The following is a 23,225-nucleotide window of genomic DNA, read 5'->3' on the forward strand; positions in this document are numbered from 1 at the left end:
TGGATTGGAATAATTAATATTGGAAAATTACCATCCTACCCAAGAAATCTACAGTCAGTGCAATCCTTATCAAAACACCAATGACATTCTTCAAAGAAATCGAAAAAAACACCTTAAGGTTTATATGGAAATACAAAACACCCTAAATAGCCAAAACAATCCTAAGCAAAAAGAGGAGGCATCATACTACTTGACTTCAAAGTATACTAAGCAATAATAACCAAAACAGCATGGTATTGGTATAAAAACAGACACATAGACCAATGGAACAGAATAGAGAACCCAGAAATAAATCCATATTTCCAGCCAACTGATTTTCAACAAAGGCACCAAGAACATATATTAGGGAAAGGACACTCTTTTCAATAAGTGGTGCTGGGGAAACTGGATATCCATATCCAGAAGAATGAAACCAGATCCCTATCTCTCACCATATACAAAAATCAACTCAAAATGGATTAAAGACTTAAATGCAAGGCCTGAAATGTAAAAATCCTAGAAGAAAACATAGGGGAAATGCTTCAGGACATTGGTCTAGGCAAAGATTTTAGAGATAAGACTTCAAAAGTACAGGCAACAAAACCAAAAATAGATAAATGAGCCTATACCAAATGAAAAAGCTTCTGTGCATCAAAGGAAACAATTAACAAATTGAAGAGACACCCTATGGAGTGGGAGAAAATAGTTGCAAACTATTCACCTGACAAAGGACTAATGTCCAGAATAGACAAGGAACTCAACCTCAAAAAAAAAAAAAAAAAAAAATCTGATTTTAAAGTGTGCAAAAGATCTAAATAGACATTTCTCAAAAGAAGACATACAAGTAGCCAACAAGTATATTTTTAAGTGCTTAACATCAGTAATCATCGAGGAAATGCAAATCAAAACCACACTGAGATATCTCACCCCAGTTAGAGTGGCTGTTATCAGAAAGAAAAAATAACAAATACTAGCAAGGACGTAGAGCAAAGGGAATCCTCACACACTATTAGTGGGAATGTAAATTAGTACAGTCATTATGGAGAACAGTGTGGAGGATCCTCAAAAAACTAAAAATAGAACTGCCATATGATCCAACAATTCCACTACTGGGCATTTATCCAAAGGAAAGAAAATTAGTATATCAAAGACATGTCTGCACCCTCATGTTTATTGTAACACTATTTATAAAACCAAGATATGGATCAACCTATGATGAATTCATCAACAGATGAATGGATAAAGAAAATGTGTATATTTATACAATGGAATACCACTCAGCCATTAAAAATGAAATCCTGTCATTTATGGTGACATGGATGAAACTGGAGAACAATATATTCAATAAAATAAGTCAGGCACAGAAAGATAAATACCACATGATCTTCTTTGTATATGGAATCTTAAAAAAAAAAATTGAGCCCATAGAAGTAGAGACTAACATTATAGTCATTAGAAGCCGGGAAGAGTAGCGGGGATTAGAGGATAGGAAGAGGTTGGTTATGGATACAAAATTACAGCCAAATCAAGAACCAAGTTCTAATGTTCTATTCCACTGTAGGGTGAATATAGTTAACAATAATGTATAAGTTCAGAAAGCTAGAAGAGAGGATTTTGCATGTTCCAAGCACAAAGACATGATAAATATTTGAGGTGATGGATATGGTAATTACCCTGATTTGATCATCATACATTATATACATGTATCAAAATATCACTGTGTACCCCATAAATATGTGCAATTCTTATGTGTCAACTAAAAAGGAAAAAAAAGAAATAGAATTGCTTCTCAGGTCTTCCTGATGGCAGCCTTCCCCCTTGGCTTTTCCTCCACCCTCCCTTGCTCACTCCAGGCTGTCTGCAGCACAGCCTTCCTCCCAGAGGACAGTGAGTGTCAACATGGCTCAGTTACTGGGCAGCCCACACCCTTCAAACTACTTCTCTCTGGGGACAGTGGAGGCCAAGTCTACCTCAGATCTGGCCAACCTCAGAGCTTCTCAGACTCTGCCCTCCAAATGCAGATTCACAGGAATTCCAGCCTCTGCAAGTTCGTCCCGCAGTTTTTCAGAGTCCCCAGGTGGCATCTGATGTGTAGCCACCACTTCCTGCCAGGCTGTGGCCCAGCTTAGGGCTGCCCACAGCCTGCGGCCTTGGCCTCCTGTGAGCCTGCATGAGCCTATGGCTGGGGCTGCCTTGGAAGACTGTGACCTCTCAGCCAAGGGCACGACTGGGAAGTCTCCAGGCCTTTCCAAAGCTACTGCCATCAACCCTGCCTCCATGGTCTATGCAGCTCTTCCCCACTCTGTGCCCACCGAGAATGCCACTACCAACAGACACCAGTGGAAGGGGTGCTGAGCTGTTCTGCCAAAACCCTGGGGATGCAGAAGCAGCTTGGGATCTCCGGAGGCTGTGCTGCCCACAGGGCATGAAGACCCCTGCCTTCACAGGGCAGCGTGGTGTGGGGGAGAGCCAGATGGCAGCAGCTTCCAGGCCAGTTCTTGGACTCAGTGGCAGTGTAATTTCAGTCTTATTAGTTCTCTGTGCCTCACTTTCCTCATTTGTGAGATGCATATGCTAGCAGGACCAGCCCCATTGGGTCATGTGGCACTTAAATGGGTGTAACAGGTCTAAAGTGCTGAGAATTATCCTGCACACAGGAAGCACTAGCTGTTGGTTTGCTGTCATCCACCTTAGCCTCCTCTGGTGATCCCAGAGCTCAGCTGTCTGGGCTCCTCCAACTTTTCATAGCTTTCAGGGAGCAGCTCTTTGAGCTCTGCCAGGGGCCAGGCAGGAAGTCTGATCAGAGAGACCAGGATTCTGTTGATTTCAGCACCAGCTTCCTTCCAGGCCTCCGTTGTTGAGTTGCTTCTTCTACCCCTCCAGGCTCTTCCTGCTTGGTGATTTATTTCTTACAGCCTCCTTGGTCATTTATGCAGGTTGACCATCAGCCACCCCGCTGTCCTCCAGACAGACACCAATGGGGTAGACTCTGAGAACCCCAGGCTGGAAGCTCTGCTCCATCAGCAGAGGCCAACCAAATTCCTGAGCCCCCACCCCACAAAGTGGGCCCCACTCTGGAGTCTGTGACGGCACAGACTTTGGGAGATGTTTGGGATTTGAGCCTCAGACTCTTCGTCAGGCTTTTTAAGGGCCACACTCAAAACTGGGTTCTAGATTTGTGCCTTTTTGGAGGCACTGTGTCATAGTGACAAAGAACACAAGCCCACATTGTGCGTCCAACTCCAGGTTGGAGTCACAGCCTGCCACTTGCTGAGTGACATGGGCCAGTTGCCTCCTCCCTCAATTTTCCCATCTCTGAAATTGATATAATAATGCTCACCTTGTGTGGCTCTTATATAAATCAAATAGAAAACGTGTCTAAATGCCCGGAGACATGGTAGGTGCTCAGCATATTGGGGCTTCTACCTCTGCTGTCTCCTCTTCCTCTACTCCAGGTCACTGTCCTCACCGGAAAATTAAAAACATTGTCACAGTGCCCGATCCCACCCCAGGCCTCTATCTTTGAGTTTTCTTCTAGGTCCCTTCCCAACTTTCACTGATTGGGAGCTCTTATTCTGACCAGTGGTTGGAGCTTCCCCTTACTAGGCTAAAGTGATGTGAATGCCCGGAGGCAGGCACCCAGCTTAGCTTCCTTTTTTTTTCTTCCTCCCAGGGAGTGCAATCTCTAAAACATGAGAATGGAGGGAAAAAGGAAGCAGTAGCAGCTAAGGATCTCAGTGCACCCCAAAGGGACCCCAGGAATGAGCAACTTTGCAGTGGAGAGTCCTAAAAAAGTCAACCCCAGCATGAAGCAGCAAATCAGGTGCTCAGCGTTCAGAATGCTGGCAGGACTACCCCTCTCTGTCCCATGTACCCAGCATCCTGGTCTCACCACTCAGAAAGGAGGAAGAGCAGGCAGGCCATGAGCCCAGGAGAACTGCTTATTCAATGCCAAGTATGCCAGGCATTTACACATTTTGCACTTAACCCTCATAACCACCTGAGAGGTGAAGATTATTCCTCACCTGAGAGGTTAAGTGACTCGCCTGTGTTTACACAGGCTGGAGCAGAGATCTTTCCTCTGATCCTTGCCTAACTTTCAGCAGTAGTTCCCCACGTTTTCCATCTGCAGCTGCCCTTATGTCTTCCCTGTGATCTGCCTCTAAAAGAGAATGCCCTTCCTTGATGCTTTTAAAAATTTCTTGGATGAATTTTCCAGCTGTGGGAAATGGAGAGTGGAGAGGCAGGCTCAGGGCTGGGTATGTGAAGATGCAGAGAGATGTAGGGATGTAACCCCCTGTGTTAGTCTATTTGTGCTGCTCTAACAAAACTCCTGAGACTGGAGGATTTATAAAGAACAGAAATGTATTTTCCTATAGTTCTGGAGGCTGGGAAGTTCAAGATCAAGATGCCAGCCAGGTCAAGGTCAGGTGGTCTGGTTCTCTTTGCCTCCAAGATGGTGGCTTGTTGCCATATCCTCATATGGCAGGAGGTGGAAGGGCAAGAGAAGAAGAGTGTTCCAGCTCCAGAAGAGAGAGAGAGAGAAAATTTACCTTTCCTGTGCCTTTTTGTTCTATCCAGGCCTCGGCCACTTGGATGGTGCCTGCCCACATTGGGTGAAGACAGGTCTTCCTCACTCAGCCCACTGATTCAAATGCCAGTCTCTTCTGAAAATACTCTCACAGACACACCCAGAAATAATGCATTACCGGCTATCTAGGTGTCCTTTAATCCAGTCAAGTCGACTCCTAAAATTAACCATCATACCCCTTGCTGCCATCTGCCCAAGGCCCTGATCTGTTGGCCAGGCACTGAGCTCAGTGGATCGTAGTCTAGTTAGGCTGTCCTGACGAAGCCTTAGGACTTAGATAACATAGAGCTTTCCTTTATTTCGACAACTCCTATTAGAAATAGGGGCTGCTTGTGGCTGGGTGCTGTGGCTCACTCATATAATCCCAGTACTTTGGGAGGCTGAGGCAGGAGGATCACTTGAGGCCAGAAGTTCGAGACCAGGCTGGGTATGAAAGCAAGACTCCATCTCCACTACAAAAAATTAAAAAAATAAAAATTAATAAATAGCCGGGCATGGTGGCTTGTGACTGTAGTTCCAGCTACTTGGGAGGCTTAAGTGGGAGGATCGCTTGAGCCCAGGCTGCAGTGAGCTATGATCACCCTGCTGCACTCTAGCCTGGGTGAGAGAGTGTCTCTTAAAAAAGAAAAAGAAATAGTAGCTGCTTGGAATCTTGTCTTGAGAAGGACTTTAAGGCTGCATCTATAATCAATCAATCAATCAAGAGCTCTGTGAACCTCATTCCCATAATCAACCCCCCTAAAGCTGGTGAACAGTCCTCTTGTCAGTCATCTTTTGAAGTAGTGGCCCCTCCCTCAGACAGGAAACAGGAAGCCAGGAGATGAGTCCTAAGCCTTCGGAGGAGAAACTCCTGCCTCTCACTTTGCCTCACTTACTCGAATTTGGATGTTAGGTAAATGTGTCACGTTGAAAGGTACAGCAGGATGGTGGAGAAGGGGTGAGATCTAAAGGCCTGGTTTCAGCTGGGCAATGAGGGGGAATGGGGGAGCCCCAACAGGGGCTAGCATCATGTCAGATATCGTATTAGTCAGCATTCTCCAGAAAAACAGAACCAACAGGATTTCTCTCTCTCTCTCTTTCTCTGTAGCGAGATAGACTGAGAAAGTCATTTATTTTAAGGAATTGGCTCATATGATTATGGGAGCTGGCAAGTCCAAAATTTTGCAGTGCAGGCCAGCAGGCTGGAGATTCTAGTAAAAGTTGTTGCAGTCTGGAGACGGAATGCTTTCCTCTTCGGAGAACTTCAGTCTTTTCTCTTAAAGCCTTCAATTAATTGATGAGGCCCACCCACACTGTGGAAGGTAATCTGCTTTTCTCAAAGTCTATTGATTTAAATGTTAATCACATCTAAAAAATACCTTCATAAGGGAACAATAGACATTAGGGCCTACCTGAGGGTAGGGGATGAGGGGACATGAAGATTGAAAAACTACCTGTTGGGTACTATGCTGTTTACCTGGTGACAAAATAATCTGTACACCACACTCCTGCGACATGCAATTTACTCATGTTACAAACCTGCATGTGTACCCCCAAACCTAAAATAAAAGTTGGAAAGAAAAAAAAAAAACCTTCTTTATAGCAACATCTAGACTAGTGTTTGATCAAACAACTGGGCACCATAGCCTGGCCAAGTTGACACATAAAATTAACGATCACTGGCCAGGCGCGGTGGCTCACACCTGTAATCCCAGTACTTTGGGAGGCCAAGGCGGGTGGATCACCTGCGGTCTGGCGTTCAAGGCCAGCCTGGGGTGAAACCCCATCTCTACTAAAAATACAAAAAAATTAGCTGGGAGTGGTGGTGCATGCCTGTAATCCCAGCTACTCAGGAGGCTGAGGCAGGAGAATTGCTTGAACCCGGGAGGCAGGGGTTGCAGTGAGCCGAGATCGCACCACTGCACTCCAGTCTAGGCAACAGAGCGAAACTCTGTCTCAAAAAAAAAAAAAAAAAAAAAAAAAAAAATTAACCATCACAGATATCTTAGGCGGCTGTCTCCCAAAGTACGCAACATATTCTGGTGTGCATGAGATGATCGTAAGTAGGACAGGGCAAGTGCATTAAATAATATTGATTATAGAGTGATTCTTTTAAATTCATTTGAATCTTAATTACTTTAAAAAGAAAGGCTCCATTTGATATCAGCCCCTAACACTTCTGTAACACCTGTTATGTATAAAAAGGAAAACGGGGCCAGAATTCAGCTAGAAATTAATTACATTTGATCCTTGAACAATCTGGGACTTAGGGGCACTGAACCCCTATGCAGTCAAAAATCTCTGTGTAACTTTTGACTCCCCAAAAGCTTACTACTAATATCCCACTGTTGACCAGAAGCCTTACTGGTAACATAAACAGTCCATTAACGTGTATTTTATGTTATATTCTTATATATGATATTCTTACCATAAGTAAGCGTGAGAAAAGAAAAAATTATTAAGGAAACCATAAGGAAGAGAAAATATACTTACTATTCATTAAGTGGAAGCAGATCATCATAAAGGTCATCATCCTTGTCATCTTCATGTTGAGTAGGCCCAGGAGGAGAAGGAAAAGGAGGGGTTGGTCTTGTTGTATCATGGGTGGCAGAGGTGGAAGAAAATCCACGTATAAGTGGATCCACGTAGTTCCAGCCTGCATTGTTCAAGGGTGAACTGTACACTGTTTTGTTGTCATCAAATTTACTTTTATAGGGCAGAGCGTGGTGGCTTATGCCTGTAATCCCAGCACTTTGGGAGGCAGAGGCAGGCGGATCACCTGAGGTTAGGAGTCCAAGAGCGGCCTGGCCAACATGGTGAAAACCCATCTCTACTAAAATTACAAAAATTAACCGGTTGTGGTGGCAGGCACCTGTAGTCCCAGCTACTCAAGAGGCTGAGGCAGGAGAATCGATTGAACCCGGAAGGCAGAAGTTGCAGTGAGTGGAGATCATGCCACTGCACTCCAGCCTGGGCAACAGAGCAAGACTCCATCTCAAAAAAAAAAAAAAGGAAAAAAAAAACGAAAAGTACAGTGTGATAACCCAAGTAAGGGCAGGGTGGTTCTAGAGGGGGTTTCCTAGAGGAATTAATTTATAAGCAGATACCTGGATGATCGGTAGGAGTTAGCCTGGAGAAGAAGAGGGAGAGAATGTTCTGGACAGAGGGAATAGCATATGTACAAGGCTCAGGGGCAATAGAGAGCATAGCCCATTCTTGTGACTACAGTTAAAGCAGTGTTGGCCACAACATAGAGGGTGTGTCACAGGGCGAGGGAGGCAGTATGCAGGAACGGGACGCAAAGGGCTTCCTGAGCCTTGTTAGAAACATTGGGTTCCAGAAGGGCAGGATTAAAATGATCTTAGCCGCCCTCTGTGCTTGAAACGCACCCCAGATTCAGTAAGCCCTCCTATGCTGAATGAATGAATCCATTCCTCTCTGCTTGGTGAGTGACTTCAAGGTCCCATTGAACCACTTTATTTAAATAAGGGACTGCAAGGACCAGGGTCTCCACAGAGATCTTCAGGTACAGTTTCTCTGCCAATGTTGGCTGCCTGGAGGATCTGAAATCTTCCTTCTGTCCACAGGTGACCTGGTGTCCCGTGCAATGCATCACCTGCAGCCCCTCAATGCCAAGCACCACGGCAATGGCACCCCCCTGCACCACAAGCAGGGGGCACTGTACTGGGAGCCCGAGGCCCTGTACACCCTTTGCTATTTCATGCACTGCCCACAAATGGAATGGGAAAACCCCAACGTGGAGCCTTCCAAAGTCAACCTCCAGGTGGAAAGGTAAGAACTGCCTTGCCTTGCCTTGTGGTGGGTGGGTACTGCCTCCAGGGTGGGGCAAGTGTCCAGGATGGGGAGGATGATGGGGGTAGAAAGGACTCACTTCCTAAAACTTGCCAGAGTGGTCCCAGTGGGAACCTTGCACCCTGAGGGGATATCTTAGACCCGTGTGGGGGTCCTTGAAATGGGTTTTTATAGGGCTGGTTCTGTTTAGGATAAAACTGGCCTATGTCAGATAAGTGGGTCTGCAAATTCCAGAGGGTAAGGGCCTCTGCAGTGAAGGGTGGTGTCCTCGTGAAGGCAGTCTTGGAGGATGCCACCACCTCTCATGGGAGTTATCTTCATCTTCTTTCATCCTGGCTGCCCCAGGGCCCGGGATAACCAGAAGCACCTACTCAGCCAGAAGTGGGCCTCTCAGGTGGGCAAGAGGCTTGATTGCCCAGGGAGAGGCAGTGTGACTGTTCTTTGAAGCCAAATCCTCATGGGGAAGGAAGGAACTGGGAGAGGACCCGGAAGCTGCCTGGAGGCCTCCTGTCTGCCTCCCCACTTCCTTTAGTGACGGATTAATAGATTCTCTCCCCACAGTGTCTCACGAATCAGGTCCCTCCTCCATACAGACTCATTCACTCTAAGTACTGTAGGTGTGACCCATTTATCAAAAAGAGAGGTTAAGAGAGCAGGCTCTGTGATCCTGACTGCCTAGGTTCAAATCCAGGCTTTTCTAATTAAAAGCTGGCGATCCTTGGGAAAGGCATCTGCAAAATAGGGATACAAACAGTAAATTCTACATAGGGATGTTTGAAAATTTAATAAATTGAACAGTGCCCAGCACATAGTAGGTGCTCAATAAATGTTAACTTTTATTATTGTTGTTGTAGATATGATCTGCATATAGCTGAACAACTCCCAACTTGGGCTCCTACAGTTTTCCTTTCTGTTACTTGGTGCCAAGTGGTTTTGGAAAGCTCATTGGATGCTCTGTTTCTGCCAGATGGATTGGGGCTGAATTGGGCTGTCTTACAAAACCATGTCTCTTGGCTTTCAGTTAAGGGAAAAAGATGGAACATAGGCTATACGGAGGTTGCTGTTTCTTTTTTTCTTTTTCTTTTTCTTTTTTTTGAGACAGGATCTCACTCTGTCACCCAGGCTAGGTAGAGTGCAGTGGCATGATCTCTGCTCACTGCAACCTCTGCCTCCCGGCTCAAGCGATTCTCATTCCTCAGCCCCCCAAGTAGCTGGGACTACAGTCATGCCCCACCACACTCAGCTAATTTTTGCATTTTTTTTTTTGTAGAGACAGGGTTTCACCATGTTCCCCAGGCTGGTCCCAAACCCTGGGCTCAAGCAATCCTCCTGCCTCATCCCTCAAAGTGCTGGGATTACAGGGTGAGCAATCATGCCAGGCTACTTCTTCTTTTTATTTAAGAATCCCAACTCAACATCAATATTTCAATCCAGTCTGGAATTAACTTATTCAGGAAATTAACTCATTAAATTACTCAGGTCTCCCACCATCCACAACAAATCAGTCAGTACGTTGTGCATATTTTCACGTGCAAACATGCCCCAAATGGAGAGGTGGTAAAATGCCCATGGCCAAAAAATAATCTTTCAGACACACCAAAACTTTGCTGTCTCTGGGTACAAATGCTAAGAGTTGAGAGAATGGAAACTACTGGCCTCAGCCTATGGAGTGTCTAGCTCTTCACTCCTAGCCCGGACAGCCTGTCCAGCAGTGCAGTTTCTCTGGCTCAGCTCCCTCATGTCATCTCCTGCTCCCACCTCCATGCAGATGAGTCCGTCTCCCCGCTGCGGCTAGACATGGCCTCCTCTGAGCTCCAAAACCTTTTCATCTCACTCAGCCGACTTTCAGTTTCCACTGTCAAGTCTCATACTTGCAGGCTGATTCTTCTTCTCCTAGCATCTTATTCTTTTCTGCCTCATACTTAACGTAATTTGTAACTATGTGTGTATTTCTGTGTTTATTTATTGCCTGTAAAGCTTCATGAAGGCAGAGAACACATCTGTTTTGGCCATCACTCCTCAGTTGATGCCAAACTCAACATCTGGAGCAGAGTAGGAGGTCCACAAATATTTGTAGAATGAAAGAATGAGCAAACCTATTGATCTAAGTTCCTATGGGACATTTCCATCTGGAGAGCTCAAACTACCTCAAAACTAAAGCCATCATCTCTCCCCCAAAACCCACTGTTCCTCCTTTCTCCCCAGGCTCTAAGAATGTTACCACCATTGGCCTGGTCACCCCGGTCAGAAAACTGAGACTTGACTAGCACTCCTTCCTCTCCCTCACCATCTCCAGCTGGTCAGCAGGTCTTACTGAGGCTGCATCAGTGAGATTTCTTTATTCCTTCCCTGCTAGACCACTGCCACTGCATGGGTCAGGACCCCATCTTTTCTACTTCAGTTTCTACTTTTGATGTCTACACGGTATCCTTGCATGTGAGCTTTAATAGTCCTCTGACCTTGGGAGGCCGAGGCAGGTGGATCACCTGAGGTCAGGAGTTTGAGACCAGCCTGGCCAACATGGTGAAACCCCATCTCTACTAAAAATACAAAAAATCAGCCAGGTGTGGTGGCGCACACCTGTAGTCTTAGCTACTCAGGATGCTGAGGCAGGAGAATCGCTTGAACCCAGGAGGCGGAGGTAGCAGTGAGCCAAGATCAGGCTACTGCACTCCAGCCTAGGCGACAGAGTGAGATTCCATCTCAAAATAAATTTAAATTAAACTTAAAAATTTAAAAATCCTCTGACCAAGGCTGGGCACAGTGGCTCGCACTTGTAATCCCAGCACTTTGGTAGGCCAAGGCGGGTGGATGACTTGAGCTCAGGAGTTCCAGACCAGCCTGGGCAACATGGCAAGACCCCATCTCTATGAAAAGTACAAAAATTAGCTGGGTGTGGTGGTGCTTGCCTGAGTCCCAGCTACTTAGGGGGCTGAAGCAGGAGGATTGCTTGAGCCTGGGAGGTCGAGGCTGCAGTGAGCTGAGATTGCACCACTGCACTCCAAACTGGGTCACAAAGTAAGACCCTGTCTTGAAGAAGAAGGAGAAGAAGGAGAAGGGGGAGGGGGAGGGGGAGGAAGAAGAGGAAGAGGAAGAAGAAGAACAACAACAACCACGACCCTCTGATGAGCTCCGTCTTCCTCACAGCTACCAGGCTGAAACTTCTAAAATGGAAGTCTCGCCATGTGACATCCTCCCTGCTCCTGCTCAGCACAGTTGCCCAGCTCCCATTATACTTTCTATTACACAGTGTCCATTTTCCCTCTTGAATCTCCTTCTGGACTCAGAGTGTAGTTGGAGTGGCTGGAAGTCAAAAAGGACCTTCTAATGCTTCCAAACCTTCTGGGACAAGTTTTAAAGAGGCACGAGCAGGGAAGGAGAGCAAAGAGAACATGTCCCAGAATTTGTCAGAGCCATTTATCTCGTTCTTTCCATGCCTCTTTGGTTGAATTTTCAAGAGTCAGCACAAAACACAAAGTGGAACTTAGAGTTTTCCAGATTCTGTTCGGTGTGATCCTCTGGGAAGCATGTGGATTGGAAGTCATATAGTCCTTTAAATTTGAATCCCAGCTCGGCTTCTTGTAGCTCTGTTATTTCACCTCTTTGAACCTCCATTTGTCCTTCGTAAGGTGAGAACACAACCATCCTCATGAGACTGATGTGAGCAATGAATTAGACATTGTAGCTAAGACATCCAGTGCCATGCCTGGCACAAGGGGAACCCCCTTCCTCCCTAAAACAGTCACTCATATTATACTTTTTGGGCTCTAAAATGCTGTTTTCATTGTCCTTAAAGAAACCCACCTGTGATTCTTTCTAGAGGGATCGTTATTTCTTCCGGCTCCCTGATGGAACAGGTTTTAGTGTTTAGCACCGGAAAACACATGTGGAAGAACTTCAGAGGCAAGGGGTCCTCTGTTTTCAGTCAAGTGTTTATTCACACCAGCTCTGTACCAAAGCCTCCAAAAAAGAATTTCCAATAGAAGTTAGGATTCTAATTTGGAGTTATTTCTTTCTCTCCTCTCTCTCTCTCTCTCTCCCTGTGTTCTTTTTATTCTGCAAATCTATCAAACAGGATCATCTCCTTGACTATCATTATTCTGACAAAGTCAGGTAGGGCCATGATGCTTATATGGTTTTCCTCTAGACTATAAGCTCTTCAAGAACAGGGGCTGAATATTATTTGTTTTCATCTGTGCCCAACAGATGGCCTGGGAAATATTGGTGAAATATGGATTATTTTATGCCTCAAACCATCCTTTCTTGTCAGAACAGCCTTTCTTGGCTGAGGTATTTGGAAGTAGGCCTGCATGCACCATTTTACCATTTCATGTGGGCACAGCTTTGGAGTTGCTGCATTTGTTTTGGATAGTTTCGTTTTTCATTGTGGAATTTTGAAGAAGCTTAGTGCCAGTGTGAGATTTCTGTAGTCTAAGTTTTTCCAGAACTTTGGCTACTATTTCTTGAGCTTCTAAAATCATTCAGTTACCTCAGATATTTTTATTTTACAAAACTCAGACAAATTTTATAATATTTACGATTAGGTGATATTTATTTTCCAAATAGTAATGATAAATGAAAACACCTTAATTTTGATGGGAGGGGCCATGTGAGGGTACTGTTTTCAAAAAGAATCATCCTAAATCTAGAATACGGTTTCTCTCACCTGTATCATTACCGGAAATATCTGTGATTCCTACATGTCTTTGGCCATGGATGATTTTAGTAATTTATTACCACAAGATGAAAAAAATAGTAGGATAAATGGGAGTATTTTGTTGCCTCAGGTAGCTAGCTGGTAATGCCTGGGGTAACTGTGAGCAGCTTCACTTGGAAAACTAGACAATTAAGTAGTTCTGCCCTCTTCCAGTCTCACTGAAAACAAACCAGAATTTATTCCTAGGTAGTGGTAGCTCTTGTTCCTTTTGCAAACGGAATGTACAGACATTTATATCAGGGAAATGTCTGCTAGGGGAATCTCAACTACAAACATGAGTATACAATCACCAATCACCAACTGTTTGAGGAAAACTAATAATGTGAAACAAAATAATCTTAACAAATGGAAGAATTTACACTTGAAGAAACAGAGTTAATAAAACAGACATAACAGACATTAGCAGTGAATGACAACCAAATACATGTTCCATGATACTCACTCTACCAAAAGCTCACCCCAACACATTACATCTTAACATTTTTTATCTCTGTGATGTATGTGACAAGTGAGATTCAGACTTCAACTTACTCCTATGGACATACCTGCAGTTATGCAATAAGTCCAGCATGTTAGTTATAGCTCTACTCTGTTCTTTTCCTCTAAGGAATGTAAATCAGAATGCAAGTGAGTAGAGGTATCCTTGTTACAAGCAGCACTACCAGTCAGGATACTTAGTTGCAAAAGCTGAACTTCTCATGACTGCTTAAAGCAGGAAGAAAACCTCTGGGAGGCCCAGTATGGGTAGAAGATTAACAAATCTTTTCCCCTTCTGCATGAAAATTTGACCTTGAATTAACTCTCTAGCTCTGTTCCCCTGGAGGAAACCTTATAAAAATTGCAGTGTCAACCCTTATGTTTCTGGGAAACATTGCTTATGGCCAGAATGATCCCAGATTGACAAATTACATCTGGCCTGGAGGTACCAGAAATATTGATAAAGACCCAGAGCTTTGGACTTCCCTTAATTTATTGACTCTTGTAACTAGCTGTGTCTTTTGAAGAGGCCTTGGAAGCTATTGCTATGGAGTTGTTACAAGAGATATTGGGGCTTGTAAAACAGGGCAGGGCACCTTGCACAATCACCCATGTAGATCTCAGCTCCTTGCACCTGCATGTCACCTGGACAGGAGATAAGTTCCTGATGACTGGGCGAACTGCTACAAGGACTCCCACTGAAAGAATATCTGATACTGTCCTGCTGGGCCCAGGTAGCCTATGATAGTCCCATGAATCTAAGTGTTTAGTAGATCCTAATAAGACTTCTGGTGAGCGTTGAAGCCAGAGGGCCAGGCTTTGAGGCTATATAACCAGGCTACATAACCTGGGATTGCACCCCAAGACTGCTCTAGCAGAGATCTCACAGCCACTAGTACTAGGCACAGACACTGGACCTCACACCACTGATGCTGGCCATTGAACACTCCAACAGGACCTGTCATTGTTTCCCCTAAAGGCTGAGTGTCTCTCTCACCACCCATATCAGCTCCATGTACCCAACATGTCACAGGACCTGCCTGGACCCTAACAAGGGAGTCTGGGAAGGTGAATTTCTACCTGGTAGAATTATGGACTCGTAATATGGAAAATTCTCCGAACACAGTAACATCATCAGTGGTTCTGGGAAGCTAAAAAAAAAAAAAAAATGAAAAACAACAACAACAAAAAAAAAACTGACAAAATCCACTATATTCTTCTAATTTTCTTTCTTTCTTTTTTTTTTTTTTTTGAGACAGAGTCTCAATCTGTCACCCAGGTTGGAGTGCAGTGGCATGATTTCGGCTCACTGCAACCTCCGCCTTCCAGGTTCAAGCGATTCTCCCGCCTCGGCTTCCCAAATAGCTGGGACTACAGGTTCATGCTATCATGCCCAACTAATTTTTTTGTATTTTTAGTAGAGACAGGGTTTCGCCATTTTGGCTAGAGTGGTCTCAAACTCCTGACCTCAAGTGATCCACCTGTCTCGGCCTCCCAAAGTGCTGGGATTACAGGTGTAAGCCACCGCACCCAGCCTCTGCTAATTTACTTTTAAAAAAATAAATAACCCACAAGTGAATCATTTGCACAGGCCAGCACTTATGACCATTATTAGTCACACAAGTCACAGCTGACTCGCTTACACATCACAGTTGAGAACAAAAATACCACCCCAATGTAAGAACTCCTTGGTCTAACACCCTGGAAGCCTCAATAGCAAGAAGGAGAGAGGAGAGCCATTCCTGGTATCCTGAGCAGGGATTCAGGTCTATTCTCAGAGGAAGAATGCTGCTTCCTTATCTTCCTGAGGGAGCAATCACATCTGGGTCATTTTGCAGTCCCCTACAATGCCCAGCCCAGGGCTAATGGCTCTGGAGAAACTCAGAGTTGCTGGATGAATGGGGACATGCTAGAGCAAGAAGATGAGATATTAGATCTGTTTTCTGTAGACCTGGAAACTCAACCACCATATAAATGATTCCTAAGGAGAAAAAAAAATACATGTTGAATTCTAAATTATTGACCCAAAAAGCAAAGTTTTGAAACATGATCCATTTGTAACTTGAGCATTGTGGCAATTTATTTCCTCTGGCCATGGTAAAAACTGCTCTAGCTCCACTATGTTTCAGACTGCAGGTTACAGCCCATGAGTGGGCCATTACATCAATGTGCTAAAGATTAGCTAAGAACACCCTGCTGGTAAATCTGGCCCACTGTCTGTTTTTACAAATAAAGTTTTATTGGAATACAACCACACTCATTTGTTTACATATTATTTATGGCTGCTTTTGCACTGTGACAGAGTTGGTTAGTTATGACAGAGACTTTAGGGTCCAGAAAGCTGAAAATAGTATTTGGCCCTTCCCAGAAGAAGTTTGCTGACCTCTAATGTGGGTTATAATCTTCTTTTTTTTTTTTTGAGACAGAGTTTCACTCTTATTGCCCAGGCTGGAGTGCAATGGCACAATCTCTGCTCACTGCAACCTCTACCTCCCGGGTTCAAGTGATTCTCGTGCCTCAGCCTCCCGAGTAGCTGGGATTACAGGCATGCACCACCATGCCCGGCTAATTTTGTATTTTTAGTAGAGATGGGGTTTCACCATGTTGGTCAGGCTGTTCTCAAACTCCTGACCTCGGGTGATCCGCCTGCCTCGTTCTCCCAAAGTGCTGGGATTACAGGCGTGAGCCACCGCGCCCAGCCATAATCTTCATTTTCAGAAAAATCAGTGAGAATTAAATTTTTAAAATCAGAGTAGTTTTTGCCCCAGTTATATTAACCTAACTGAAGTTGATTTCTTGCCCAAGGCCATACCTGAAGTTGGAGAAGGAATACTTGAACCTTTGGAGTCAAGCCCTGGTCTGGGCTCCTAGCCATTAGTCTGTTTTGCTTCCATAGGCAGTGGTTTTAAAGAAATAAAGTTTGAAAGCCTCATCCCCAGTCCCTAGAATTTTTTTCATAATCTTCATTAGTATTTGCAGGGTATAAAATGAATACACTTATTAAATAAAATGTGACAAGTCCAAAAAATCTAAAGAAGGAATTTTGAATGACTTCTAGTCTCCGTATCCAGCGATAAGCACTATGACTATATAAGGCATTTCCTTCTAGTCTACTTTTCTGCGTACATACAACAGCTTTTGGTTGTTTCACAATATAGGATCCAGATACTACACCTACTTTTGTTGATTTGTGCCATTGGATAGCCTTCAAAAGCATGACTTTTCATTGGACTGTTCTGTCATTGGACATGAAATTTAGTCAAAAGAGATCTTAGAACAGAGAAAGTTCGCTTCTTTCATGTCGAAGTTAATGAAATCGAAGCCCAGAGTGATGAGGGACTTGGCTGGAGTCACGAGCACATTTCCAGAGGCTTTGCAAGGCAGTGCCTCCGTGCCTTTACTTATGTTTTGCCCTCTTGAAATGCTTCCTTCCCTCTGTGCCATCCTCTAGCTACCTCCTTAAGTTCATACTTCAAGATCCAATTTAGGCATCACCCCCAGAAACCCTTCCCTACCACTTCAGATTGTACTAAATGATCAGTGCATAGCATATAGTAAGTGCTCAATAAATACTTGCAGAACTGAACAGAGCTGGGCCTGAAACCTAGGTGTTCCTGCTTCCAGCCCAGAGAGCCATGTTGCCGAATCAACTCAGGCAGTCCTCATTTTGGTACTGGTTCTTGCATTCAAGTGCTGTGTGACCTCAAGGCTTCAGTTTCTTCAGCTGTGAACAAGAAATAATAATTTATACTTCATGGGGTTGTTTCAGTGACAAATGAACTAACTAACATAAGTGTCATGCATGATCATTGACACCATGGCGGGTGATCCATGAATGGTGGGGATTATTATCTACTCCCTTAATCCAGATTGATCTCTTCTTTGATATTGCAAGAGATTTTGATGAACACTTACAAATGTGGCAGGCCCTGCTCTAAATACTTTATGTGTATTAACTCATTCAGTCCTCCCAATACTCCTTGAGGCAGGAGCAGATAGCCTTACCTCTTCCCATTTTACAGATGAGGAAACTGAGATGCAACACGGTCATGTAAGTTGCCCAAAGTCATGCACATTGGGGCAACTCTATAAGTATCACAAATGTCAAATGAGTGCTGGGTGACTATAGGGAAGGGAGCTACATGCTAAGGGAACAGAATATGCACCATCGGGGGAGGAAGGTGAGTGGACAGAGAGTGAGACCTTGTCCAGAAGAGGCTTTGGATGCAGCCCCAGACCAAGCTGGAAGGAAGGTTGAGAGACTTGATAAGGTGGCAGGATGTTCTCCTGTAGGCAGTGAAGAATTCAGAAGAGACTGGGCGTGGTGGCTCAAACCTGTAATCCCAGCATTTTGGGAGGCCAAGGCAGGCAGATCACTTGAGGGCGGGAATTCGAGACCATCCTGGCCAACATGGCAAAACCCCATCTCTACTAAAAATACAAAAAATTAGGTAGGCATCGTGGCACATGCCTGTAGTCCCAGCTACTTGGGAGGCTGAGGCACAAGAATCACTTGAACCCGGGAGGTGGAGGTAGCAGTGAGCCAAGATTGTGCCACTGCAGTCCAGCCTGAGTGGCAGAGCAAGACTGTCTTGAGAGAGAGAGAGAGAAGAGGAATTCAGAAGACTCAGAAAGGGATGCTGAGCAGGGAGGTAAGAGACCAGAACTGTGTCTGAGACCTCAGTAGAAGCATAAGGGATGGTAACGGAGAGTACTGAACATTTGATGAGCATCTACTATGTGTCATGTACTGTGTGAGACACTTTACATACAGAGTTTAATTTAACCTCCACATCAATCTTGTGAAGTAGATATGTCTCACCTGCAGATGAGAACATTAAGTCTTTGATCCTAAATTGTTGCTTAGTAGGAACATGTTATTTGGAACCTAAGGATCGTCATAGCACATTTTTTATTTTTAATTAATAATATTTAGATATGCTTATGGGGTACAGTGTGATATTTCAATACATGTATACATCAATTAGGAAGAATAGTTCTAGATTTTTTTTTTTTATTCTAGAGCCAGAATGCCTAGGTGAATATTCAGAGCTCTAATACTCATTAGCTGTGTGGCCTTAAATAAGTTACTTAACCACTCTGAGCCTCAGTTTCCTTATCTGTAAAATGGAAGATAATCATAGAATCTACTTCAGAGGGCTGTTATTAAGCAGTTTTGTGTTAATATATTTAAAGCACTTAAAACTCAGCACACATTAGCCTTTTTATAGATAATAGCCGTTATTATTCTCACTGTCATGGTGTTTATGGCCTGGATATATATTCTAGCAGAGCCTCTCAAACATTAATGACTTGAATCACCTGGGATCTTCTTAAAATGCAGATCCTATTCATTAGGACTGGTGTGGGACCTGAGAGTCTCTGTTTCTAACAAGCTCCCAGGTGAGGCTGTTGCTGCTGGTTCAGGGACAACACTGTGAATAACAAGGTATAGTTGTTTTTTGTGCATGTGTCTTATCTCTGTTCCTTAACCGAAAACAACCTCCATTTTTAAGTTACCTAAAGGCAAGAAATCAGCTTTTGTAGTGACTTTTGTCTCCCTGGTAGAGCTTAGCCTGTCATAGGTGCTTATAAATATTCCTCAGACTTTGGGGGCTGGAGTGAGCCTTGCAGGGCCTCGACTCCCCTTCCCTCATGTGAGGCTGGATCCCTCTGCAGTTTGCTGAAATGAGTGAGTCCCCAAGGTCAGACGTGGCCAGCCTGCAGAACTCTCAGGCTTTGGAGCAGCAGCTGCCAAGTGATAGCTTCGAGCATCCCAATTTAATGATCATCCTTAGCCTAACAAGGCAGCCAGCTCCTCTAACATGGCTCAGGAATGGCAAATGAGTGACAAGCTGTGCCAGGAAAAGGTGAGGCAGGATTAGACAGGTGTCCTCCCTGGGGACAGCATCAGGGCAAATCCCAAACTTCACCCACTTCAGGGCTGTTAAACACCTCTGGCCTCCAGGGCTTGTCAAACAGCTTCTACTCGGTTGCCCAGGAGTTCTCAGCCGAGGGGTAGAAATTGTTTCTGACCACAGGTGACAAGCTACGAGGTTCAAGTTTAAGAAACAGCTCTCTCTCACAACGTGCATGTTTAGTCTGATCAGATGGATAGGCTGCACTTGTTAATTTCAATGTCCAGGTCTTTTTGGAATCCCACTAAACTGGCTGCCACATCAATCTAGTTTGGTCTAATACCAGCTTCTCTTTATTTCATGGGAAAACGGAAAACAAATCTGACTTCTATGACACAAAGACTAAGGAACCAGAGCTGCACTGTCCAGCATGGTCACCACTAACCATGTGTGGCTATTTACATTTAAATTGATTCAAATTAAATAAACTCCTCTATACCATGCGCCTCATTTCAGATGTTTGACAGCTGCATGTGGCTCAGTGGCTCCTGTATTGCACAGCATAGGACATTCCCATCATCACAGAAACTTCTATGGGACAGCCCTGAACTAGAGACTCAATGCAGGTAGTATCCCCCTTCCAGAAAAACAGACTGAAAATCCCACTCTCAAAGCAACAGAGAAGGATTCATTGTAGAGACCAGGGACCAACTCACCTACTGAAACATATGCCACATGACTGTGTTTTGATCCTCTTAGAGCTGAGTTTCTTAAAGCAGCCATCATCATCATCGCCATCTCATTTTGCCAGGTGTTTATGATGTGTCAGGCTGTCTTCTAAGTGCCTTAGCTCATTGAATTCTCACAAGAATCTTATGAGTCTGTCAGCATCAATTTTTTTTTTTTTTTTTTTTGAGGCAGAGTTTCGCTCTTGTTGCCAGGCTGGAGTGCAATGGCGCGATCTCGGCTCGCCGCAACCTCCGCCTCCCAGGTTCGAGCAATTCTCCTACCTCAGTCTCCCAAGTAGCTGGGATTACAGGCATGCACCACCACACCTAGTTAATTTTTTGTATTTTTAGTAGAGATAGGGTTTTTCCATGTTGGTCAGGCTGGTCTCCAACTCCCAACCTCAGGTGATCCACCCACCTCAGCATCCCAAAGTGCTGGGATTACAGGCATGAGCCACCACACTATTGCCCTATTTGTCTTGCTGATGAGGAACTTCAGGCTCAGAGAGGTTATGTAGCTTACCCAGGTCATATAGCTATCACCAGGCAGAACTGGGATGCAAGGGCAGGAGGCTTGAGAGCAGAGTTCACCCTCTCAACTGCATCCCATGCTGGGATGAGATGAGAAGGATGCAGGGTATAGAGAGAGGGCAGAAGAGTCTGTGTGAAGGTGAAATGCCTGAAAATCTAAGGCCAAAAACATTCTTGCCTTAATGTACATCGCCCTTCATCTTCCCTTTTTCCTTTTAGTTTTGTCCCTGGCTTAGGAGCAACAAATATTGCTAATAAAAGTGGAATAGTGGGCCGGGCATGGTGGTTCACGCCTGTAATCTCAGCAATTTGGGAGGCTAAGGCGGGTGGATCACCTGAGGTCAGGAGTTCGAGACCAGTCTGACCAAGATGGCAAAACCCCCATCTCTACTAAAAATACAAAAATTAGCTGGGCGTGGTGGCATGTGACTGTAATCCAAGCTACTCGGGAGGCTGAGGCAGGAGAATTGCTTGAACCTGGGAGGTGGAGGTTGAAGTGAGCTGAGATCGTGCCATTGCACTTCAGTCTGTGTGACAGAGTGAGACTCTGTCTCAAAAAAAAAAAGTGGTATAATGATAATCAAATCACTCCATCCGATTGGACAGCCTTTGAGAAACATGTTAATCTCCTGACACAAATTGCTATATACAGTGATACATTGCTTAACAATGAGGATACATTCTGAGAAATGCATCATTAGGTGATTTTGTCATTGTGGGAACATTGTAGAGTGTACTTACGTAAACCCAGCTAGTATAGCCTCGCCTCCACACCTAAGCTACATGGTAGAGCCTGTGGCTCCCAGGCTACAAACCTGTCTAGCATGTTACTCTACCGAATACTGTAGGAAATTAACATAGTGGCATTTGTGCGTCTAAACAGATCTAAACCTAGAAAAGCTGCAATAAAAATGCAGTATTATAATCTTATGGGACCACCATCATATATGAGGTCTGTTACTGACCAAAATGTCATTATCATACAGTACATGACTGTATATAAATAAACGCAGAACCTGCTTCTTAAATCTTTACTTCAATATTACTTGAGCTTTTCATTTTTCATTTTATTTTAATTTTTTTCATGGTTGATTCTATTTATTATTAAGCTTTTATCAGTCAGTCGTTCATTTAGTCAATCCATAAGCATGCATTAAGTGCCAGCTATAAGCACAATAATAGTGAGAGATAATATTCATCAAATTATTTGTGTGCCAGGCACCATTCTAAGTACTTTACATGAATTAACTCATTTATCCCCCATGATAACTCCATGAGGTATGTATTATTATTGTCATCCCCGTTTTACAGATAGACAAAGTGAGGCTGAGGATAGCTAATTTGCCCAAGATCACAGGGACTGGAAGTGGTAGCACAGGGATTTAGGCCCAGCAGCCTGGCTCCAGAACTTGCTTCCTTTGCCACCATACTTTTGCTGCTGTGTGTCCAGCCCTTTGCCAGGGAGGGGGGACTCCGGGAGGCCTCACATGACTCCCGTTCAGCACAGCCAGAATGGAGAAAGAGTGCAGTGTCAGAAGGGAACTGCTGGGAATGGGACAGATCAGGGAAAGTGGTATTTGAATCGGACTTTGAAAGATGAATAGGACTTTGAAAGATGAATAAAACCAGCCATTTGAGGATTGGAAATTGGGAAGGTGTTCTAGGTGAGAGGAGCAGCTGTCAAAGGTTCCAGGTAGGAAATCCAGAGATAGTGGGGGACGCATAGACCAACTGAGACAGACTGGCGTGGGGGCTGGACTGCCCATCAGCTCGTTTGCAGAGGTGCAGCTGTTTAACCAGTTATTAAAATGCTGAAATGCTTCTCTCTATGGGTTAGTAAAAAGCCACTGCCTCAAGTGCTCCCAAAGCCACGATGTCCCTGCCATCCAGCAACAATAGCTTGGCATCTGGCCCTGCAGGTGCTCCAGGATGCCCTGCCTGTGCTGAGGCTGTAGGAGTTGATCGGTGCCTGAGCCTTAACAGTAGTTAAATATTTAGAATATCATCCTGAGTTGAGAGTGTCGGGGAGAAGATTTTTGTCTGCAGGTGTCATGGGGGCCTTTGATCCTTTGACAGCAGGGTTAGGGTTGAAGATTTGGATTGGGGAGAAGCATAAGCAAAATCCAAATGCCTCTGCTCATCCTTCAGGACTCAGCTGCATCCCCACCTCTCCCGTGAAAGATTTGCTGACCTGCGCCCCTGGCAGGAGAAGGCCTCCTCTGTTCACAACCTTTTCGGTGAATAATTTTAACAGTCCTTGAGTGCCAGCTCATGCCAGGCCCTGTGACGAGAGCTTTTCCAGAGAATTCCACTTAAACTTCACAGTCATTCTCTGAGCTACTGTTATTTTGCCTATTTAACAGACGAGAAGAGTGAGGAGATGTTCTGGGGCTTGCCCAAGGTCACACAGCTAAGTTAGGATGTGGCAGGACTGGACGTTGAGCCCCAGCACTGTGATCCCAGAGCCTGCGTCCTCTTGCCCACCCCCCGTGGGGCCCCATGACTGCTCTGGCATTATTTGCTTCCATGTCTGTCTCCACTGCCAGACTTTG

General features: G+C 44.6%; 1 protein-coding gene across 3 annotated transcripts in view; it reads left to right on the forward strand.

The window, feature by feature from the left end:
- The window catches only part of ABTB3 (ankyrin repeat and BTB domain containing 3), a 341,276-nt gene that overhangs the window by 217,378 nt on the left and 100,673 nt on the right, over nucleotides 1–23,225 (forward strand). For all 3 annotated transcript variants that reach the window (XM_016924110.4, XM_016924109.4, XM_003313906.7), the window contains exon 3: nucleotides 8,137–8,341. In XM_016924110.4, the coding sequence (XP_016779599.1) occupies nucleotides 8,137–8,341 (205 nt within the window). The remainder of the gene's footprint in view (nucleotides 1–8,136; nucleotides 8,342–23,225) is intronic.

This window comes from Pan troglodytes, chromosome 10 (assembly GCF_028858775.2).
Source record: "Pan troglodytes isolate AG18354 chromosome 10, NHGRI_mPanTro3-v2.0_pri, whole genome shotgun sequence".
NCBI lineage: Eukaryota > Metazoa > Chordata > Mammalia > Primates > Hominidae > Pan > Pan troglodytes.